This window comes from Panthera tigris, chromosome B3, assembly GCF_018350195.1.
Source record: "Panthera tigris isolate Pti1 chromosome B3, P.tigris_Pti1_mat1.1, whole genome shotgun sequence".
Taxonomy (NCBI): Eukaryota; Metazoa; Chordata; class Mammalia; order Carnivora; family Felidae; genus Panthera; species Panthera tigris.
In genome coordinates, this window is record NC_056665.1 from 104,516,101 (window position 1) to 104,534,143 (window position 18,043).

Consider the following 18,043-nt stretch of genomic DNA (forward strand, 5'->3'; position numbering starts at 1 on the left):
ACCTTACTAACAGCCTACTATTGATGAGAAGCCTTAGTGATAACATAAACAGCTAACTAACATATAATTTGCATATTATATGCTTTACATACTGTGTTCTTACAATCAGTAAGCTATAGAAAAGAAAATGTTAAGAAAATCATAAGAAAAAGAAAATAGATTTATAGTACTGTATTGAAAAATCCACGTATAAGTGGACCCGTGCAGTTCAATCCCATGTTGTTCAAGGGTCTCCCGTATTTCCTTAGAATCTTGGTTTTTAAAGGACTCTGAAATGTCACTGCTTCCTGCAAAGTATGTGGAAAGGCACTGAATTGATGAGAGGGGTGCACAGTTTTGAGTCCAAGTGGGCTCTTGTCCTGATTGTTCCTGGGCATAATTTTGGATTATCATTTCACTTCTCTGCTTCAGTTCTGTCTTTAGTCAACGGGGAGAATAAAAACATATGTCCTAAGTCATAACGTATGTCCTACGTCATACAGTAGCTGTGAGGAATAACTGCAACTTGCCTCGAATGCGGCACAGCAGGCTCCAATAAACGTGAACAGATTCTCTATGTGTCAGGCACTAAGGACAGTGTTAGTGGTAACCTTTATTCCCCCATGCAAACGAGCCAAGTCTATCCCTAAAAACTTGACTTAAAGAAGTCCCGAATACCCAGATCCAAAACATAGGGCAAGGAATTACATTGCAAAAGAAATGAGAAATGATCTAACATAGGGCAACATCCCCGGAAGAGGATGCCCTGAGAGAGGCTGGGTTTTCATAAGCTCCATCATGTGCCAGGACTCTGGCCAATGAGCCTGCATCCACCACAGGATGTCTGTTGTCTAATAAAGCCAAGCAAGAACCAGTGCTGGCCCAATCATTGCGTGGCCAGGACCCCAGAAGTAGAAAAGCAGCACTCTGAATAATTCACAATAGTGGCCACACAAGCACAGAGCCAAATGGCAGAGATAAATGCTCTGAGAGCTTACCAACCCTCATTTTCGTCCTGATTTCTTCCTCATTTCTTCTTGCAAAGTCAAATGACACACAAAAAAGAACATCTCTTAATGAAAGACATGTAAGAATCTACTGATAGGTCTGTTGGGCTCAATCACACTCTTTAAGAAAACAAGTTTGCATTGAGACTGAGAGTCAACTTAATGTATTATTTCTGGTGCTTTTTTTTTCCTGCCAAAAATGAGAATAAAAACAGAAGATGAAAAATAATAAAACTGGGAGACTGGAGTATATAATGCAAGGTACATACAAATCTAGACACAATCCTAATGTGCCGAGAGATCTTCCTGACAACAACAAAAAGATTTCATTCTAACTTGCTGCTAGTCTTGATGCAAATGTAGGATGTACTGTGGCCCAGAAGCCTATAGCTTCAAGTAGGCAGAATGCAGTCATCACAAGTTATTCTTTGTTAAGATTTCTATTTCAGAGCCAACATACCTTGGCAGCAATAATCGTTATACTTAGTGCAGGTAAACCAAGGCAAAGGCCCTTTGGAAAAATACAAATTATTTACCTAGCAACTCCTGGTGAGCAACATGAACGCTGCATATTGATGAGTTGTAGCCTACGGTTGTGGGAAATTCACTACAGAAGAAAAACAAACACTGACTATTACATTAAGTATACAGCATGCCTTTTCAGCTCAGTACAAGAAAAATCTACTGCCCAGAAGATAGTAAGACTGATGGCCTGACCGTAGTGATGTTGCAGGATGCTGTTCTTTTTTTTGCCCCGAAATAAAAAATAAAATGATAACACAGTCGAATATCCCAATTAAACTCCCATCCAATTCAAAATTCATCTTCAGAGCTGTCGGCTAAGAGCATTACTCGATCTTGCATGCTGTTGAATTCTCTCTGCTGGAGAAAGAAAACAGAAAAGCATTAAACCCTTTCTGCTGCAGAGCAAAACTGAGAAACAGGCCCCTTTAAAAGACACACTAACACACGAAGCAGCAGCTGCCGCAGCTAATCCAAACCACTGGGCATGTCAATACCATTCATGCATCATTAAGTCCCATGTGCTTTATTAAGCAAATTAGAAAAGCGAAGAATGTTCTGAAACTGATTAGGTTTTGCTCTTGTTGGTTCCATACCTTTCTTTTATGCCTTTTGAAGCCGTTTCTCCTTCGCCGATTCATAACCTTAATGCTGTACAGTGCTCCCAAGATGAACAAGGCTCCAGCTATCCCAACCCCTACAGGAACCAGCATCCCAGACATGTAGCCAGCCTGCACAGAAAAGGAAACATGCATCAGGATGCTGAATGGACCACTGCCCTGGGTTTCTCATTTTTGCTGGATGGCACCAGGTTCTTAAACAACACCTGGAATTCTCCTACCTGCCTTGCTATAAAATAGCACCTAGAATAAAGGTATTTTTAGGGAGAAGGCAACAGAGAGAAAGGGAGGACTATTTTTGGAGAGTTCAAGTATTTAGTAGAAGTATTGAAATAAATCACCCAGACCTAGTGGCAGCACCAGCCGTGTCCTTATGAACATTTATCAACATCAGGTTTTGGTGGCAGAAATATAATTTGTATTAGAGATGGATGAAGTAAGCTTCTAAGAACGCCAGGACTATTAAAATGCTATAAATTGGAAATATCAGCCTGAGACAAGCTCCAAGGGGGCTGAAGTGCCCGCTGGAATATTGTGCTTCTTGGGGGGCAAAGGGAGGGCCTCAACATTGGTGGTCTTCTCTCTCACAATCTCAGCTGCATTACAGTAAAAGAGGGAAAACGGAGGATGCCAGATGTTGGGGCACAGACAGGAAAGACAAGAAGAGGAGAGGGCATGCGCGTAAAGTAGGATTTATATGAAAGGAAAAATCTGCCAGGGGACAAGACCAAAGTTGGGGCTTGAGAGGAAATTCTGAGCATCTCCAGACTCAAAGAAAGAAAGTGGCAGAGCAGGGTACAAAGATCACTGCCAACAACACTGACACGTTCTAAAGAGCCTGGAGGTATCTGGTATCTGAAGTGTCTCCAATGTCCCCAAGGTGTCACTATGAATAAGTTGCTCATAAGAGAGCAGCGTGATGCTCACACATCCCTGAGCTTGGGTGAGTAGCTGAGGATCTTCCCAAGCTCAGGGTAAGGCCATCATACTAAAGGCGCTCCCTGCATTTTGGTCAATATGTATTGGCCTAATAAGCATTATGTAACCTACCTAGAGCACTTTCATAGAAAAACAGGATACTGGTTTGCCTTCCAAGAAGGCCCCTTCTAGCGGCCCACCCAGACAAAATATATAAAAAAATTTAAATTTTTGAACTTTAGATAGGCATTATTTGGGGGGGGGGGACCCATGAGTCTGTTCATTTATTTGACTATTTCTAAAATTTCTATTATAGCTCAAGCTATTTCTAGTACCTTTCAGAATGAGACAAAATCAGAGAGGGCCAGAGAATAAAAGTTTTCTAAAAAGTGCTGAAGTATGCAGACTGTGATGCTTTCCCAACATTTCCAAAAGTAAATCAAAGGAATACACACGACCTTATAAAACTGCAGCTCCCTCCTGCACACAGCCGGCTCAACCACTGGTTCTGTTTTCCAGACTCTTGTGTTAGAGCAGAATATGGAAATTTTTCCATTAATTTGAGAACAATAGCATTGTTCATCAGCATACTAAGTGTTTTTCTCCAAGAAACAATGCCCAGTCACTTTTCAACAAATTAATATGTTTTGCAGAAACCCAAACTTTTTCTAAAGTTCTTCCAGATCTACTTAAGGTTTATAAAAACTGTAATTTTCCATGTGGGAAAACACCGGACAAGAGCAAAGTTTTGGTACTCTCACAAGAAATGTGAGTATATTGTTTTAAAACCACCATTCCCAGTGCATGGAAACGTATATACATATTGAAATATGATCATTTAAGTCCCATAGATTAGACTCTAAAGAGGATGATGTACATTCAAAGGATGATGTGTGAGCTTTTGGAAACTCAGCATGACCACTCTCTGTGTGGGTCTCCTTGTACTATGTAACTTCACCCCAATAGCACGAAGATTCCAAAAAGTGTCACTCTTTCCCACACTTGTTATTTATACATTTAGACTTCTTGTTTCTAGAGCTTTAAATCATCTAGATTTCACCAAAACTTAATTCGTATCTCCCTCTTTCCTCTCTTTGGTCCCCTCGTGTGTGTGTGTGTGTGTGTGTGTGTGTGTGTGTGTGTGTGGAGGGAGGGAGGGAGGGAGGGAGGGAGAGAGAGAGAGATAACTGACTGTGCTTTGAAATTACAATTACAAGATGGGATCAAAGTAACCTCTCCTCTTCAAGTATATTTTAACCATTCCTCTTTAAAAACTGACTAAACGGAGAAGAAGCTCTTCTTAAATCACCCATGACTTGTTTCCTGCACAAATGAAAACAAGTAAGAAATATGTACATATTTTTTAAGTTCTAAATCCTGCCCCTTACCTCTTATTTGTTCAAAAGCACTGTATGTACATGAACTTCCACATGTAACACCCTAAGAAGGACACGGCTGCACCTGCGTATATTCCAGCTGAGAATGCATAAATTGAGTTTAATCATGAGAAAACACCCAATAAACTTAAAATGAAGACTGTGATATTGTTTTTTTTTTAACGTTTATTTATTTTTGAGACAGAGAGAGACAGAGCATGAACAGGGAGGGTCAGAGAGAGGGAGACACAGAATCCAAAACAGGCTCCAGGCTCTGAGCTGTCAGCACAGAGCCCAACGCGGGGCTCGAACTCACGGACCGTGAGATCATGACCTGAGCCAAAGTCGGCCGCTTAGAAGCCACCCAGGCGTCTCTGTGATATTGTTTTAAAGAGGTCTATATTCTTTTGGGGCACCTGGGCAGCTCAATTGGTTAAGCGTCCAGCTCTTGATTTCCGCTCAGGTCATTATCTCACAGTTCGTGGGTTCGAGCACCGCATCTGCATGGACAGCGCAGAGCCTGCTTCAGATTCTTGTCTTCCTGTCTTCCTCTCTCTCTCTACCCCTCCCCGGCTCACACTCTCTCTCTCAAAAATAAATAAATAAACATAAAAAAAAGGTCTATATTCTTTTAAACATCAGTGTCGTGAAAGACAAAAGATGGCTATAAAAAATGTTCCAGACTATAGGAAACTAACAAATCATGGAAATCAGATGTGCTGCATGATCCTAGACTGGGTCCTCTACTAGAGAAGAAAAAATACTTTTAGAAAGGTATTTTGAAGGGTGCCTGGGTGGCTTAGTTGGTTAAGCAACTTCAGCTCAGGTCATGATCTCACAGCTCATGGGTTTGAGCCCCACATCAGGCTCTGTGCTGACTGCTCAGAGCCTGGAGTCTGCTTCCAATTCCATGTGTGTGTCTCTCTCTGCCTCCTTCCTGCTTGTGCTCTCAAAAATAAATAAACATTTTAAAAAAAGAAAAGTATTTTGAGTCTATTGAAAAAACTGATGCCAGATTTGATAAAAAGTACTGTATTAATATTAAATATACTCAAGCTGATAACTGTACTATGTTTGCTAACAGAATATTCCCACTCTAGTGTGTAGAAAATACACACTAAAGTATTTAGGGTCAAAGCACCATAGTATATGCAACTCTTCCTCAAATGGTTCAGAAAAAGAGACAGAAATGGGGAGACAGACCGGCAAATGAGATAAAATATTAACAACAAGTGCATCTGGGTAAAAGTTAAAGGGGCATTCTTTGTATTTACTCTTGTATCTTTTTTGTAAACTTGAAAATAGCTGCAAATAAAGAGTAAGTTTTACATTTTTTAAATTATTACTAGTCATAGTTGTTTTTAGTTTGTGTTTGTTTTGGTTTTGTTTACTTTGTTTTGTTTTGCTTTGTTCATGAGAAAGTAAAAAGAGAAATACTTTCATGAGAAAGTATTAGGACAATGTAGTTATTCAGAAACATCTGTTTTCAAGAAAGGTATAAGAAAAACAAATGATATGCTATAGTGCCTAAAATCTGCTGAATTAAGATAGTGCCCTGATATTGCTTTGCGATGGTGGTTCTCAAACTTCAGCATGTACCAGAATCACCTGCAAGACTTGTTAAAACAGATTGTTGGGGGGCGCCTGGGTGGCGCAGTCGGTTAAGCGTCCGACTTTAGCCAGGTCACGATCTCGCGGTCCGTGAGTTCGAGCCCCGCGTCGGGCTCTGGGCTGATGGCTCGGAGCCTGGAGCCTGCTTCCGATTCTGTGTCTCCCTCTCTCTCTGCCCCTCCCCCGTTCGTGCTCTGTCTCTCTCTGTCCCAAAAATAAATAAAAAACGTTGAAAAAAAAAATTAAAAAAAAAAACAACACAGATTGTTGGGCCCTGTTCCCAGAGTTTCTGACTCAGTGTGTGTAGGGTGGGGCCCAAGAATTGCATTTCTAGCGAGCTCCCAGGTGATGCTGACACTGTGGGGCCAGTGAGAATCAGTGTTATGCAGTATACCCTGGGTCATCCATTTTCCAGATTACTTCCCAAAGCTAAAAGAAATAGAATGACCTTGATGACACAACAACAGAGCTGGTCTTTATTATACGACTACAATTGTCATGCCTCTCCAATTCTGAGAAACATTTAGATGCTGAAAAGATATATAGCCAAGTTAAGATTTGCCTAACAACCATCACTAACTTGAACATATAACCAGAAAGAAGGCAATGATGGAATGAGTATAGGGACTGTCCCTCAATACTCATTCACCTCTTCTTTCAGAGCAACAGAACCTCCCATTTAGGCTGGGCAACAATCACTTCTCCCTGCCTTCTGTGCAGCTTTAGCTGGCTATGACCATGTGATAACTCTCACTAAGAAGATAATAAATTTGGGGCACCTGGGTGGCTCAGTCAGTTAAGCATCCAATTTTGGCTCAGGTCATGATCTCAGGGCTCACAGGTTCAAGCCCCGCGTCAGGCTCTGTGTTGACAGCTCGGAGCCTGGAGCCTGCTTTGGATTCTGTGTCTCCCTCTCTCTCTGTTCCTCCTCCCCACTTGCTCTCTCTCTCTCTCTCTCTCTCTCTCTCTCAAAAATAAAGATTTAAAAATTTTTAAAAAGAGAGAGAGAGAGAAGATAATACATTAGTGGCAGGTGCAACTTCCAGGCCATGATCTTTAAGAGGGGAGCACAGCCTTTATTCCCCACATTTTAAGAATGAGAGTGCCTCCATCTTCCCTTTTAAGAGGGAGGAGGTACCTTAGCCTTCCCTTTTCCTCCTTCCTCTGGCTAGAATAGAGCTACTGAAGTTGGAACTGCCATCCAGGACCATGAGGTGACCTTGGGAATGAATGTCCACAGATAGTGGAGCATCAAATACAAGGAGCTTGAGCCCTTGTCACAGTGTTGCTTCCCATTAACCCCTGACTGCTACCTCCAGATTCATGAACAAGAGACAAAATTCGTCTTGGTTAAGCCATTGTCACTGGGGTTCTCTGTCACTCATAGCTGATCTTAATCCTAACTAATATAGAAATCCAAAATAATAACAGCAAAAGGAATAATTCAGAACTTTTTAGAGCACTATTCTTTCTGGAGCCAAACCAACTAATAGAAATACCAATATTGGGTAAAATTAAATACAGCGAAACTGAGAAAACGTCCTGGTGGGCCGAAGAGCCAGTCAAATAAGTATTTAGTTTTTAGGTTTAAGGGATTCTGTGACTTTCATCAGAGGCAATAGTTATACCAAACAGTTTCTGAAGATAATAACTCACAAGACTTTTATAGATGATAGCTAACTAGCTAGCTAGATAGGTGAAGAGGGGAAGTGAGGGAGAAAGGAAGGGAAAGAGAGAAAGATACATATACACACATACGTGTATGCACATATGAATGCACATTGCAGGTAAGTGTATAATATTTCACTCACAGAGGAAGGGGGGATATGGGAAAGATTACAGTGAGTACCTCCAAAAGAGGGTCAAAATATAAAGAACACCTCAAATAAGCCAAACATGGTTAGAATATCAACTATTTTTCTTTTTTTTTTTTAATTAAGACATACTGAAAAAACACTACAGAAGAAAATAGAGAGAGGGCTGGAAAAACTCAATCCAGAAAACTAAGGATCACACATAAAATTATTTCTCTTGGTGAAAATGAGTAAAGAGAAGGTGCCAAGCCTTTGAGACAAGAAGGGTCTACAGAAATAGAAAATACAGCCTTTCTATAAAACTGCACAGATTTTTAAAAATTATGGCAAAGCTATCTATAGATACAGGTAAGAAATTTTGCAATATCTAACTTCAAAACTGACTACATGCAAAAATGTATTCTCTTAAGGGTTTTTTGTGCATTTTTTTTTTACTCAGAAGGATATTTTCTATAGAAACAATGATATATGGATTCCTAAATTCATCTACCAAAGCCTATTTCCTTTACATTGCATCATATTTTCTCCTGAAAAAAAAAAACAAGAAGCCCTACTAATGTGTTCAGTTCTTAACCTTTGAGCTTTTTTCCCCCTAAATCCTACTCGGTCCATCTGATCCTACCTCCCTTAGACAACTGGACCCATTACAGATATGAAAATGGCCTCCGGTAACCTCAATATGCTTAAAATTTTCAATATCACTTTTAATACCTATGAATACATAATAGCCTCATTCTCAAAAACCATCCATGCTAAATTTTACTGAGAAGCACAAAGATAATAATGAGGAGAATTAATATAATCACACAATTTGGGGGCACCTGGATGGCTCAGTCAGTTAAGCATCCGACTTCAGCTCAGGTCATGATCTCATGTTCTTGAGTTAGAGCCCCGCATCAGGCTCTCGTCTGTCAGAGCAGAACCTGCTTTGGATCCTCTGTCTCCCTTTCTCTCTGCCCCTCCACCCCGTCAAAAATAAAAAATAAAAAACTTTTAAAAAAATAATAATAAAATGTTTTTCAAAAATCCAAGGTTTTTCTTCCTTATGCAGGAGGATCAGGCTTACAAAAGCCTTGCACTGGGATAAGAAATGCTAAATACAATGGGATTACACTCCTGATTCCTAGAAGAAACTCCACCTTGATATATCAAGGATATTTTTCAGCTGAACATACTACAGGATGCCTTCATAAGAAGGAATGGTGCTCCAAAGAATAAGGTGTCCCCTGCACTATACAAGAAGGAAATTAAAAGGAGGGTCTTCCTTCTTGCTGGCCACCTGGAAGTGACCTTGCATCTCTGAGTAGGTCACCAGAATCAGAATGATGAATTAAAGCTCAGTTACTCTGAAGATCTTTTATTTGACAAAGCCGTGCCCTTTAAGATAAATCTGAAGAAAGAAAATACTTCTCTTACCTTGTCTTTTAGTTTTTCCATCCAGCTTCTCACTAGGGAAAATAAGAGAATAAAATGTAAATAGCCATCTTTTTACTTATATTTCATTAAGTTAATTTTATAACTTATATTTCATGGTATTGAATTAATTTGATGCACTGGTTTCATTATATAAAATACTATGAAAGAGTCAACAGTATTAACATGACAGTAATAGTCTTGTTTTGATTCTCGTTTATTTAAAACTGCAACAGGGGGGCACCTGAGTGGCTCAGTCAGTTGAGCATCCGATTCTTGATTTCCACTCAGGTCATGATCCCAGGGTCATGGGATTGAGCCCCATGTCAGGCTCTGGGGATGAGCATGGAACCTGCTTAAGATTCTCTCTATCTCCCTCTGCCCCTCTCCCCACCTCATGCTCTCTGTCTCTAAAATAAAATTAAAAAAGCAACAGAGAGCATAACCATATCCTTCATATCATCATTAGATGAACAGAGAATATTTTTGTTTGTTAAATGTATTTTTATTACTATTTTTTCTTATTTTTTAAATGTTTTTTTAAAATTTTTTTTAACATTTATTCATTTTTGAGAGACAGAGAGAGACAGAGCATGAGCAGGGATGGGGCAGAGAGAGAGGGAGACAGAATCTGAAGCAGGCTCCAGGCTCTGAGCTGTCTGCACAGAGCCCGACCCGGGGCTCGAACTCACAAACTGCGAGATCATGACCTGAGCCGAAGTCAGATGCTCAACCACTGAGCCACCCAGGCGCCCCATGTTTATTTATTTTTGAGAGAGAGAGAGAGTGTGTGTGTGTGAGTGGGTAGGGTAAAGAGAGGAGACACAGAATCCAAAGCAGGCTCCAGGCTCCAGTCTCCAAGCTGTCAGCACAGAGCCTGATGCAGGGCTTGAACCCACGAATTGTGAAATCATGACCTGAGCCAAAGTTGGACACTTAAGCAACTGAGCCACCCAGGTGGCCATTACTATCGAATGCTTTGGAGGGAGGTCTGGGGAAGGATACAGGAAATCATCTTTATAATATCAAGTTCATCCTTGACTCATGCACCTTGACCCATGATAAAATAAAATATCAAATTTGTGTCTCATCTGACATCTTCTCTTTTACTTTATTCCTCACATCTCTCAGTTTTTAAGCTCAATGGGTATTCTGCACTTGAATCAATGTCCAAGTAAGGTAGGAAGGGGCAGTGGGCAGGCTAGGGCTGCTCAGCACTGGCTCCAGAGAGAAGCATTTGCATTCACAGCTGAAGAAGGAAATTTTGACCAAAGGCAAGAACAGGAAGTATTTCTGAAGCATACACAGCTTGCAAATAGTACCACTCCACAATAACACAACGACTGTAAAAAAAAATAAAAGCCAACAATCTAAAAAAAAAAAAAGCGGGGGGGAGTCTCAGTGTCTCAGTCAGTTGAACAACAGACTGTTGATTTCAGCTCAGGTCATGATCCCAGGGTCATGGAAACAAATCCAGCATCAGGCTCTGCGTGGAGTATCCTTGGGATTCTCTCTCTCTCATTCCCTCTGCCCTTCTCCCTCACTGGTGCATGCTCTCTTAAATAAACAAATAAATAAATAAATAAATAAATAGTAAGGAAGTAAGTAAAAGGCAATAATCAAGTAACAGTCATAAAAGCCACTGAAAAGGACTACATCAAGCAGGAAATGTTAGTAGACCACTATTACAACCATTTGGAAGTACACATGCTGAGAATAGAAGGAGGCATCACTCAAAATGAAGGCATGTGTTAGAATGGCCATGTTAAGGATAGTCCGAAGCTAGCAATGGGGAGAGAGAGATAGAGAGCACACAGGCAAGTGCAAGCAGGGGAGGGGCAGAGAGAGAATCCCAAGCAGGCTCTGCTCAGCACAGAGTCTGGAGGGCCTCAGAGCCACCACAGCGAGATCATGACCTGAGCCGAAATCAAGAGTCAGATGCTCAACCCACTGAGCCACCCAGGGTCCCCCATCCTTACTGCCTTTTAAAGTTATAATAATATTTCAGCTCTGAATAAAAATTCTTTTTTAAAATCATCAAAAAGGAGAAAAGAAGACAAATATTATCAAAGAAATTAGTAAACAGATAAATAAACAAAACCTTTCAAGATTTCCTTACATTTCCTTTCCTCTCCAGGAGCTTCAATAGATAGGAAGGAAAGACACAGAGTGGCAAGCCTAGAAACGGCTGCCAAAAAGTATAGACAAGGGATCGGCAAAGTTTTCTTGTAAAGAATCAAACAGTAAATATTTTAGGCATTGCAGGCCATACAATCTCGGCTGCAACTACTCAACTCTGCTGTGGCCATGTAAAAGCAGTCATAGATGGTACATAAATAAATGAGTTTGGCTATATTCCAATAAATGTTATTTGTGGACACTGACCTTTGAATTTCATGTAATTTTCATATGTCACAAATATCTTTCTTTTGATTTTTTCAACCATATTAAAATGTAAAAGGGGCACCTGGGTGGCTCAGTGAGTTAAGCATCCGACTTCAGCTCAGGTCATGATCTCATAGTCTGTGAGTTCGAGCCCCACGTCAGGCTCTGTGCTGATAGCTCAGAGCCTGGAGCCTGCTTTGGATTCTGTGTCTCCATCTCTCTCTGCCCCTCCCTACTCATGCTCTGTCTCTCTCTGTCTCAAAAATAAATAAAAAAATTTTTTAAACAATTAAAAATAAAATAAAATAAAATGTAAAAGACTTTCTTTGCTCATAGGTGACGCAAAAATCATTTTTTAAAAAGGTGATAAAAAAAATGCTCATAGGGTAACAGGCTAGACTGGTCAGTTTGCTGACCCCTGATACAGACACGCTTTTACCCAAGAAGTCGGTGTCTCCATTTACTGTCTGACTCTAGTAATAACATATCTGACAGTAATGATGCCAGCTGACATGCGCACACGGCCCGACCCCTTACCGAGCAGGTTCAGATCTAGTGCATCATTTGATCAGCAAACCAATATCAAACATGAGATTCAGGTAAGATTATGCTCAGGGAAAAGATGAGGAAACAGAGACTCCAAGAAGCTAAGAGACTTGTTCATGGTTAACCAGGGAGTTAAGAGTCACTGAAATTCCAACCACTATCTGATTTAACAACCTCAAGGAGTAAGACTTCTTTGCTACCCATTTATTTTGGTGACACCACCACTCTTCTGCTCTCTCAGGTTGAAAATGTGGAGATACCCTGGGTTCTTCTATCTCCTTCAGTCCCTGGCTTCAATCCCTCACGTCAAGATCTTGGCAAGACCTCCTGGGTTTATCCTTCCCTCCTCACTCCTTCTGTCTCAACCAGGATTCCGGCAAAGACAGTGGTGCACAATCAGGATTTGATCAGTCATGGGAAGGCCAAAAGAAGAAAGTGCAGGAACCCCAGGAATGGGACTAAGAGTTAGTGGTTCCATGGAGAAGTGAAGTCAACCACTGCTTCACTGAGTGACTCTGGAGAAATTAATGAACCTCCTGGACCCTCAGTTTCCTCATATGTAGAATGACGATGGTAACCCCTGTCCTGCAAGACTGTTGTGAAGATTAGAAATAACAAGTGCCCTGTGTCTAGCACAGCACCTGGTGTAGAGAAGTAATAAAACAAAAATAAGAAAACTGGGGCAGGAGGGGAGAAAGACAAATGAAACATGACTATTTCAACATGTCTCAACATAAAATTAAATTCAAGCATGAGAATGCTTCCAATTCATTTATTCATTCAGCAAATATTTATTATGCACATTGTGTTGGCCAGGCACTGCGCTCTACACGGGAGTCAGTTAAAAGGCATGGGGTTGGTGGGGGGGGGGGGGGGGCGGGGTTGGCTAACTCCAGTGAGGAAAGGAGCAGGCCATCAGGTCTATGAGAAGCGAATGACAAGTAACAGTGCAGGGATGGAGAGGTAAGGCACAGAGCAGGAAAGCCAATTATTGGGACCAAGGCAGAGTGCCAACTCTGAAGCAAGACACTTGGAATCAGGGAATGGGCTGGATATTATATAAAGAGCAAAATAAGAGCGAGGTAGAAAAAGGAAAAAGTGAGCACCTCGTGGAAGGGGTGAAAAGGGCCATGGGACTACCTGTGGATGGCAGAGTAAGGGCAGCTCGGAGAAGAGGAAAGGGAGGCACAGATCAAGCCAGGGTCTGGTGCACCAACAGACTTTTAAACTATAGGAAGTTCGCTGTCAAGAGAAACAGTTTAACTTACGCCTTATCAAGCCAGGTCTCACTAGTAAACTGTCTCTATATCAGGTTCTTCGTGTAAATTTCACAGAGTCCTGCTTTGTATAATTCTCTAAGGCAGCAGTTCTCCACTGGGGGAGGGAAGGCACATCAGAACAGGACATGTGTCTGCATACAGGGAGTTTGAAAGAGCACATTCAATGGATCTGGTTCTTTATGACACAAACTACAAAAAGAAAGCTTGGTCAAATGTTCTTGGCTACTGGGGTCGGTGATACATAGAAGATAATGAGACAGTATTCGGGGAGGCATGGGTCTAAAAAGGTTGAGAAAGACTGTTCTTTAAAATATGCAAGCTTGGTTGTATTTCTCCACCTAAGATCATGAGACCCCTGAGGGTCATGTCTTGTGCTTCTCAGGCATCTGCAAGAGTCTTTCACCTGGTATTGGGCACTCAGGTGCTTAATAAATATTTCTTCCTTCTTTTGGTGAATATATATTGCTTTCAAGTGAGTTCAGAATTTTTGAATAAGTATGACTCTTTTTCATGAGGATTCTGTAAACTGTTTTCAATAAAATGTTCGAGTCAGTGTCAAAATAAATTTTGCATTTATACATTTTAAAACTGAAGGAATGGGGCGCCTGTCAGTCAGTTGAGCAACCAACTTTTGATTTGGGCTCAGATCACGATCTCATGGTTTGTGGGTTCAAGCCCCTCTAGAACCCACACTGCACTGACAGTGTGGAGCCTGCTTGGGATTGTCTGTCTCTCCCTTTCTCTCTACCCCTTCCCCGTTCATCTTCTCTCTCTCTCTCTCTCTCTCTCTCTCTCAAAATAAACATTAAAAAAAAAAAGATTCTCTATCTCTCCCTCCACCTTTCCTGTGTACGTGTGTGCACATGCTCTCCCTAAATAAATAAATAAACTGAAGGAATAAAAATTGATAAGGGAATGCAAAGTCAAGACAAAAAAAATCAGAAAAAGAAAAGATGATTTATAAAGAGGAGAATCAACACTGCAATTTTTTAAATAGAGACACATCACACTGACGAGAGGGGTATGAACTGATACAACATTTTGGAGATGTGAGGAGGGATTTGCAATCTATATTAAAAGTTTTTTAAAGGTTTAATTTTTTTCATCCAAATTTCCAGTTATCTTAATCAGTGATATGCACAAAAATTTTTGTTAAATGTTATTTACTGTAACATTATTTGTAGTGGAAAAGAACATGTAAACAACATTAATAGCCAACCATAGATAATTGGTTGAAATACTCACAGGAAAACAAAACCTTAGGTTATATCTACAGAGTGGTATATTACACAAAACTTAAATTATTTAAAGAAGAATACTTGATATGTTGCAAATGAAAAAAATAGAGTATATATAACATAAGCCCAAGTTTGTGGATAAAAATATTATGTATATAATTGGGATAATGTACATCTAAGTGTTAAATGAATTCCTCAATGGGTTATAGAATTATGGGTGATTTTCTTTTATTCCCTCAGTATTTAGAATTTTCCAAATTATTTATAATTTCTTTTTTTAAATTTTTATTATTATTTTAATACAATGTATTGTCCAGTTGGCTAACATACAGGGTGCTCCTGGTTTTGGGGGTAGATTCCCGTGATTCACCGTTTACATATAACACCCAGGACTCATCCCAACAAGTGCCCTCCTCAATACCCATCACCCATTTTCCCCTCCCCCCTCCCACTTTCCCATCAATCTTCCGTTTGTTCTCTGTATTTAAGAGTCTCTAATAGGTTTGCCTCCCTCTCTGTTTGAAACTATTTTTTCCCCTTCCCTTCCCCCATGGTCTTCTGTTAAGTTTTCTCAAGTTCTACATGAGTGAAAACATATGCTATCTGTCTTTCTCTGACTGACTTATTTCACTAAGCATAATACCCTCCAATTTCTTACTACTTTTAAGTTAAAAGAGCCCCAGAAAATTCTGTAGACCTTTGCAAATGGAAGTTAATGCTGGATTGCTGACAGAGATGAGCACAAGAGGTTAGGGCCCTTCCACTCAGATAATTCCTCAGCCCACAACTACAGATCCATTCTAACCTCACTGATTCTAGTTTGTTTTCTTTCTTGAAATTTTATTTAGGGGCACCTGGGTGGCTCAGTCCATTGAGCGACCAACCCTTGATTTCCGCCCAGGTCATGATCCCAGAGTCATGGGATCGAGCCCTGTGTCAGGCTCTGTGCTGAGCATGGAGCCTGCTTAAGATTCTCTCTCTCCCCCTCTGCCCCTCTCCCCTACTTACTCTCTCTAAAATTAAAAAAAAAAGAATAAAGTATAGACTTCTTAAATCACTATGTTGTACGTCTGAAACTAACGTAACATTGTGTATCAACTGTACTTCGGTTAAAGAAAAAAAACGGCAGGTTCTCCCTCCCGTCCACTAGTGTTCTCTCGTGTGTAGCATCCAAGGCAGAGCAATTTGCCCTCTCCTAGCTTATCCAGTGGGAAAAAAAGTGAAGAGGGAGAGAGTAATGAAGCAATTGCAGATAAAATAACATTTCTATGTATCCTATCAATTGTAAGTATGGTTGGTTTTTAACAGACTGCCTGCAAAGTAATTTCCTTTATTTCCAATAACAAAATTTTAGTGGCTACATTTATTCCAGATAGACCCATAAATTCCCGTTCACTAAAGAGGAAAGGGATGGGAGCAAGAGGAGACCCAGGGTTTGTCTGAGCTAATAATTAAGATTTATTGGACACTTCACTAAAAGCTTGCAAGGTAGGTATTATCATCCCCATTTTACAAATGAAGAAAATGAAGCTTAAGTAAAATGCCACAAGCCACACAGCTAAAAATTGACTGAGCTGGAATCTGAACCCAGACCCTTATGGCTAAAATATATGCCTATTCAGTATGCCAGTGGGTTGCTTTGGGAAGGGGTGTGGCCATGTCAGAGGACACGATAGGGCTATTTCAACTTCTGGAGATAATGGCATACCCAGATTGGGGTGGGACGTGTATCAGCTCACCTATCTGTTATTCTGGCTTGCTCTTTCTCTATTTGCTTCTCCTTGTCTCCTCTCTCTGACAAATGTCCTCCTCTCTCTGCCTCAATGTGTGTCTCCTTCCAACTCTGCCTCTCACTCTGGTTTGTCTCTTTCTTCCCCTTTTTTCTCCTTCTCTGAGTCTGTTGGCCTATATGACTGTTGCTCTCTGTATATATGTCTTCTCTCCCCCACTATTTGTGTGTGTGTGTGTATGTGTGTGTGTGTGTGTGTGTGTGTGTCTTTGTATGAGAATAAATTAGATCTATCTTAGTTCCATCTTAGGTCTATCTTAGCCTGAGAATTTTCCCAACTCAGTCCTGTGTACAGAGTTGCTCTGCATTGGAGAACAACAGCCCTGGTGGCAGAAATCCTGAGATGAAAGTTAAAACCCAGAATGAGCAATGCTGAAGATACTGAGTATGAGATAAGAGTACATGGTAGCACCATGAAAAAAGAAGAATATAGAGAGCAGGAACAGATTCCTGGGGTCATGATAATGATTTTACTCTGACTAGGTGGAGTTTAAAGTATCTGCACAATATCCCTGGGGATGTTTCTGTTGGCAGTTAAGATTTTGGATATGGAGAAACCCAAGCTGAAGACCAGGTTTGGGGTTCACCAGAATGTTCATGAAAGCAGAAGTCCAAAGAGTGAATAAGATCTAAGATCACCCTGGAGTATAAACTGTATATTAGACATGGTTCTCCAGAGAAAGAGAAATATATATATTTCTATCTATAATATAGATAGATATAGACATACACACACACACACACACACATATATATGTATATATATATGTGTATATATATATATATATATATGCACAGAGAGAGAGAGAGAGAGAGAGAGAGAGAGAGAGAGAGAAGAGTGAGTTTATCATAAGAAATTAAGAAACTGGCTTGTGTGGTGATGGAGGCTGATAAGTCCCAAGATCAGATCAGCATGATGAGTCAGCAAGCTAGAGATCTTGGAGACCTGATGATGTAGTTCTAGTTCAAGAGCTAGAGGCTCAAGATTCAGAAAGAGCTGGTATTTCCATATGAGTCTGAAGGCAGGAAAAACCTATGTCCCAGCCTGAAGGGGACATCAGTCAGGCAGGAAGAATTCTCCCTTGCTCAACAGTCAGCCTTTTTGCTCTATTCAGGCCTTCAGCTGATTGGATGAGGCCACCCTCACTGGGGAGGGTGATCTGCTTTACTCAGTCCATTGATTCAAATGTTAATCTCATCCAGAAACACCCTCACTGATACACCAGAATAATGTTTGGCCAGATGTGTGGGCAGCTCATGGCCTGGTCAGGTTGACCCATAAAATTAACCATCACTGAGTAAGACTGCACAAGACCAAGGTCACAACACCAAGAAATTCCAATATTTAAAGGCCAAGAGAAGGCCAGAGGAAGAGATGAAGGAATAGTCTGAGGAGCTCAGAAACCTGGACTGTTCATACGAAACAACCTAAAACAGCTAGTTTCAAGTGTTTATGAGGACACTTCTCACATTCTATCGATCAAGTCTTTTGTCCAAGTAAAGCCAAGCCCATTGGTGCCCCACAGACCACTTCCTTCCCATGCA

The 18,043-nt window shown here is 40.6% G+C and overlaps 1 protein-coding gene across 2 annotated transcripts in view; it reads right to left on the minus strand.

Annotated features, from left to right (window-relative positions):
* Positions 1–205: 205 nt before the first annotated feature.
* The window catches only part of ARMH4 (armadillo like helical domain containing 4), a 125,910-nt gene continuing 108,072 nt past the window's right edge, over positions 206–18,043 (minus strand). For both annotated transcript variants that reach the window (XM_042989788.1, XM_007095242.3), the window contains exons 6-8: positions 9,264–9,295; positions 2,105–2,239; positions 206–1,868 (exon numbers count right to left, since the gene is read on the minus strand). In XM_042989788.1, the coding sequence (XP_042845722.1) occupies positions 1,800–1,868; positions 2,105–2,239; positions 9,264–9,295 (236 nt within the window). In that variant the 3' untranslated portion in view covers positions 206–1,799. The remainder of the gene's footprint in view (positions 1,869–2,104; positions 2,240–9,263; positions 9,296–18,043) is intronic.